The 6,000-nt window shown below is 47.7% G+C and overlaps 1 protein-coding gene across 3 annotated transcripts in view; it reads right to left on the reverse strand.

Annotated features, from left to right (window-relative positions):
* Positions 1 to 5,746, reverse strand: part of DNAH9 (dynein axonemal heavy chain 9) — a 357,462-nt gene extending 351,716 nt beyond the window's left edge. For all 3 annotated transcript variants that reach the window (XR_011646782.1, XM_058283466.1, XM_058283464.1), the window contains exon 1: positions 5,320 to 5,746. Coding sequence is in view for 2 of the 3 variants with exons in the window: in XM_058283466.1 (XP_058139449.1) it covers positions 5,320 to 5,736 (417 nt within the window). In the remaining variant the exon portion in view is untranslated. The remainder of the gene's footprint in view (positions 1 to 5,319) is intronic.
* Positions 5,747 to 6,000: the final 254 nt, after the last annotated feature.

A 6,000-nucleotide genomic window follows, 5' to 3' on the forward strand; every position in this document is an offset into this window, starting at 1 on the left:
TACTCTGTGTTAAGATTATACTTTAGGGGGCAAAAGAGGAAAAAGGGAGATGAGTTAGAAAGCTATTGCTATAATCCAGAAAAGAAATAGGGTGGCTTGGCACAGGGGGCAGTGATGGAGGTGAAGGGAAAAGGTCTGACTCTATGTAAACATTGAAGGTGCAAACAATATGGTTCTTAATGGATCGGTTGTGGGGTTGTGAGGGATAAAGAGTCAGGATGACTCCAAGGTTTTGGGTTTGAACACCAGGAAGAATGGAGTTTCCACTGACTGAGATGGGGAAAACCTAAGTGTAGAGTAAGTTCTTGAGGGAAGACCAGGAGCTTGATTTTGGACATGTCAAAATTTGATATAACCTTTGGACTTTCAAATGGAAACACTGACTAGGCAATTGGATAGGGAATTAAGAGAAGAAAAGGTTAGAGATATAAATTTAGGAGATGACAGATACACTTTGTAAAACCATGATATTGGATGAAAGACCCATGGAATTGAGTATAGCGAAGAGGAGACACCCAAGAATGAGTCCTCCGGCTTTCAAATATTAAAAGGTTGGGAAGAAGAGAAGCCATGAGTGGAAACTGAGAAGGAATAGTCATGGGCAGTAGGAAACAAGAACACGTAGTGTCCTGGAAGCCAAGGGAAGAAATTATTTCCAGGCAAGTGTGATCATCGGCAGGGTGAAGACTGATAATTAGCCATTCTAGTCAGTCATGTGGAGGCCACTGGGGACACTACCAGGTTCTATCACTCCTCTTTTGTGTAGTGTGGAGGCAAAAGCCTGATAGGTGAGTATGAGAGAAAATAGGAGTAGAATGGGATTATCAGGAATAGACACAATTCCAAAAATGATGCTTTAAAGGAGATCAGAGAAATGGGGTGATAGCTGATAGGGGAAATGAGGCAAAGAGAGGGGTGTTGTTAATTTAGTGGGGAGGGAAAAGTTACGAATGTAGGAGAGAGGAAAGAGAATTGCTGGGTTAACCTCCTCGAGGAGGTGAGAATGGATGGGACCTAGAACAAACATTTTAGTCTTAGGATTGATATCAAATGAGAGCATAGACAGTCTGTCTATAGCAACAGATGGGAAGGCAGAATATATGAGTATAGATATTAGCAGATGGGGAAGATTTGGGAGTGTGTAGAAATTTTATTCTTTTATTTCCATTTTTCTCCCTTACGTACCAAGTAAGTGCATTAGAGTGAACTATAGAGAGGAGGCTTTGGATGTGTGAGGACAAAAAGAAAGTTGTGAGATAGAGATCTAGAAGAAAGTAACTGGAATAGAAAACAGGATGTCTGCTAGGTAGCATAAAGGATCTATTAGAGGTTCAAGGTCATGAATTTAAAATGAAACCAGTAGGTTTTTTCCTAGCCACATTCAATTTCATACTGTGTAGGTGGAGAGTAGGTATAAAATTAGATTTCTCCAAGATTGTGATTTTGCCAAACAAGTACAATAAAGGGAGAAGCAAGTGAGGCTGAAGAATGATTATAAAGATGGATCGTGGCTAGGTAAGGGGGGAAAGAGAACATGGGACTGGGCAAAGGGCTATGGAAAGGCGGCAAGATCAATGGATTGGAGGTTCCAGCGGGGTCAAGAAATTGCTATAGTCTGGATTTAAAAGGAGTGAAAGGAGTAGTTGTCAGAGAATGAGGTGCATAAAACTGGGCCAAGACGATGGTGATTACTGGTATTGCAAGGACTGGGAATGGTCACAGGAGGGGACAGTTACGATAATGAGAAGGATAGGGTCACTGGAGGATAAAGTTTCAAGGAACCCAGACGCCAGATTATTGGAATTATTATTGTCTATTGAAATGGCCAAGTGTTAACACAGGAGTAACATTGGAAAGTCACAGTGAGACAGAAGTTAAAATTATACAGAAATGAGAGCAGTGCAGGTGCGGCAGTCAGGAAAGAGACAAGGACACCGCAGAGGCATGCCATGCCTTTCTGTGATGTGCAGAAAAGGGTAGGCCTTCACTTAGATCATTGGATGACAATCCAAAGTGCTGAGCAGCCTTACAAACTCCCAAGTCATTGCCATGCTTTTGAAAAAGAATGGACAGAATGTGCCCATGGAATCAGTGGTATCGGGCAGAGAACGAGTGCAAGATAGAATTTGATGATTTCATAGAATGCATGCTTCGGCAGAAAACGATGAGACGCATGAGTGCCACCAAGAAGCAACGGGACATGTTAATAAAGGAAGGGAAGTACACGCCTCCACCTTACCAAGTGGGCAAGGAAGAGCCCAGGTCCAGAGCAAAGTAGCTGCTGATGGCTGGAGGCTGATTTTTATGTTGTCTATTTACCATAGGAAATATTACTAGAAACCTCTTTGTTCTCTAAAAATAAAGGATTACTCCTTCCTGTTTGTTCTAAAAAAGAAAGGAAGGAGGGCAGTGCCATCCGTACTGGATACAGCAATGAGAGGAGCAGGTGACTTAGTCTGATGGCATGAGATTCAAACTGAAGGTCTTTGAACGTGGTCTGCACTACAGGAACAAGGACGGTAGCTCTTGTGTCTCCAGGGTCAGTGAGAGTATTGCAGGGAAAACTGAGTCCTCAGGGGAGAGTCAGGTTTGGTTAGAACAAGGTGACAAGACTATTCAGAGAAGAGGTTGAGGCAAGATTTTATGTGGGGTATAGAGTGACAAGACTTCCCGTCCTTTATGGAACACCTACAATGTTACACACTATGTTCTAGACATTCCAATCTATTGTTTCTAAATCCTGCATGGTATTTTGGACTTAACAGAGGTGAGTTAAACTTACTTACACCACACAGATGAATTTGGCAGAACCAGGATTTGAACCTAGGTCTTCCCTACCTCAAATCCCACACTCACGCTCCAAAAAATAAAAATTCAAACAAGCATTCAGGTTTAAGAACCCTAGGAAAAACCACCTGTCAGCAGTGAATAGTGATTGGGAGGAGGAAGAAATGGAACAGGGTTAACTGGTTACTAAAGTCTGTCAACCTCTTTGGTGCATTCTTCCTCCCCCTCCCCCACAAGTAAGCACACAACACTCACACACACACACCACGGGAAGTCTCTTAGCCAGGTGGAATCCTTAGGCCTTTGTGATGCAGAGTAGGGAGGGGGGAAAGAAAAGCAAGTCACCCAGAGGCTAAAAGATGTTTAGGACAACTGGGAGGGGCAGTGGCTCACTGGGAGGTGAGCAACGTTTGAAGTGACACCAGATCAGCTTTAGTTCTTGTAAATGAAGTAGATGTGAGAAGAGGGATAGACAATGGATTGCTTTTACAGGTTTTGACAAACACAAGGACTTGAGATATTTTAGTATAAATTATTTTATTTAGGTTTTAATAAATACATTTACATGGCATAACACTTAAAAAGTACAAACGTTTTTAGAGAGACAAGTCTTCTATCTATCCCTGTACCTCAGCCATGCAGTTTCTTGCCTGAGGATGACCCTATTAATTAATGTTTTTCTTTCTTTTTACCTTTTCTTCCTCCCTTTCTTTCTTTTTTTAACATAAGTATAAGCACACTATGTATAATTCTGTACCTTTAAAAAATATCTTAAAAATTGTTCCATGTTACCATTCTTTTTAACAGCTGCATACTACTTCATTGTACAGATGGATTATAATTCATTCACCCAGAACCTTACTGATGAACATTTAGTTTGTTTCCAATCTCTTTCAATATGGCAGCAATGGACAATTCTTGAACATTTGAGGATCTGCATTATTTTAAAACTACTTTTGCTTACTGGGCTACATTTCCTTAACCATGACACAAGTCTGAGCTGGGCCCACTGCCCCCCCACATTTATTAGGTTTAGTCCCATCACTGAACCTTGTTTAAGCTGCTTCCCAAACCTCAGAAATTACCTTACTTGCCCTCTCCTTATCCTAATCATTCAGAAGCCAGATCAATACTTAAGCCTAAGCAATGTTCTCAGACCACATGCACATCTCTCTTCTCTGAAATCTATGGCATTTTCTGTCATCTTTGGGGCCTTCATCCAAGCTTGGTTATGTGCTGAGCTGATGTTGAGGCAATAAGGCCAATTGGTAACATACTGAAATACTTCCAGTCCTTGATAACTGATGCTTTCATGGGCCCCTGCAAGCTCCTCTGTTGTCCCTGTCCCTTCCTGGAATAACCCCTCCCTTCACAGCCTCATGTTAAAGCAACTAAAGGGCTAACCCTTGACCTGGTTCCAACACTGGGGCCAATTTTAGGTAAACTCTATCCCTACTCCCTTCCCCAGTCATACAGGTCTTAAATGTTTTGAATATTTGATTAACTACACATATCTTGGCTCCTCAAAGCAAGGACTTCATGGGTGGGATCCTGTCTTGCATTTCATTGGTACCCCATAGCACCGATCACAAGAATGAAACATATAGCTAGTCCTCTGCACATAGTTTTCCCAAAACCTGCAGGACCTATGGCATCAAGCTTCTGGAACACACATGCCTGGCTTGCAGGGAAGTTTACTTCTATTCCAGAAAGGTCTAAGTATCCCAAGAGTCTCTTGAGTATTGCCCTGAAATCTCCTGCACTCTCAAAGCTTCCACAACTGTGCCTTGGAAACTCTCCATAGTCCACGGCTTCGCCTTCCTCCCTGAGCTCAGGCAGATCCCTCCAAACATGCCTGTTGGACATTTCCAATAGGATGCCCCAACTTCTTGTCTTAGCACAGGCTGACCTTTGGTATGGCTGCGTGACGAATGATGAGAAGAAAATCAAAACCACCCCATCTTTTTCCTTTTAACTCCTCTCCAGAAGTAAAAACTGTTTGTAGCCTTTCCCCTGCTTCCACCCCACCGACTCATAAGAAATGCCCTTCTTCACCACTTCCTGTCTCCTCCAGGACTCCCCAGTTTACAGGAAGGACTAAGAGATACGGACAGAAAAGTTGTCGGGACCCAGTCTAGTCTCCCCTATGACTTTGGCTCGACCCCAGACCAGGGCTGATCCAAGTCTCAGCCCCTTCACGCCTGCCTGACCTCCACCCGGATTTCCCTCAGCTCCGTTCTTCACAGCTAGCTCCCCCGTCCGGTCCACATCTCGGATGTCATCTCCTGACCTTCGGGGCCACCCAGCTCCGCCCCCACTTCATCGCCCCCCCCCCTCGGCGCCATTTTTCCCCAGACCCCTCGACCTCGGCTCCCAGTCAAGGCTGCCCCCACGTCCCCGCCCCTCTAGCTCTGGTCCCGCCTCCTTAGACCTCCCTTCCACATTCGACCCTCGCCCGCCGCTCGCGACTCCTCGTCCCCTCCCTAAGCCCCGCTCCAGCCGGCGCCAGGCCACCCACCCACCCACCCTCACCTCAGAGAACAGCGCGGCCAGGTGCTCCAGAGGCGCCGCGGGCACATCTCCACAGAGCACTGCGCCGCGGAGGCTGCTGGGCCCCGGCGGCTCGGGCCTGGTGCGCAGGAAGAAGAGCCCCTTAGCGCGGGCCGGGCCGGACTCGGGGCCCGCGTCCAGCCCCGGGCGCAGCGCCAGGCCCCCGGGCCCGGGCCGCACCACCAGCAGCGGCCGCGGCCCCTGCGCAGCACCGCGGCCCAGGAAGGCCTGAAGCAGCTGCTCCGCCTCGGCCGTCCCCGCGCAGCGCTCCCAGGCGCCGGCGGCCGGCCGCAGGCTCTGGGCCACGTAGGCCCCCAGGAGGCGCAGTCGCGGGTCGGCGCCGGACTCCTCATCCGCGGTCTCCGCCGCGAGCGCGGCCTGCTCCTCCGCGCTCGGCATCTCGCGCGGCCTCGGGCGGCCTGGGTTTCCCTAGCGATGGGGACGCGGCCAGGACGCCCTCCCCTGGTCCCCTCCTATTGGGCGTGTGACTCCTGGTCCCGCCCCTTCCAGTCTGAAAAGGTAGGAGAGGGACCGCTGGAAGGGGAGGGGTCGCGTGGCTTTTCCCAGGACACCAGTGGAGGCTCCTACTTAGTGGCCCGTCTGTGGATTGGAGGTGCGCTAGGGTGACCGACGAGGCCAGAGGTGGATTGATGATGGGGTGTG

The sequence above is a fragment of the Dasypus novemcinctus genome, chromosome 21 (genome assembly GCF_030445035.2).
Source record: "Dasypus novemcinctus isolate mDasNov1 chromosome 21, mDasNov1.1.hap2, whole genome shotgun sequence".
In the NCBI taxonomy this organism is placed as follows: Eukaryota; Metazoa; Chordata; class Mammalia; order Cingulata; family Dasypodidae; genus Dasypus; species Dasypus novemcinctus.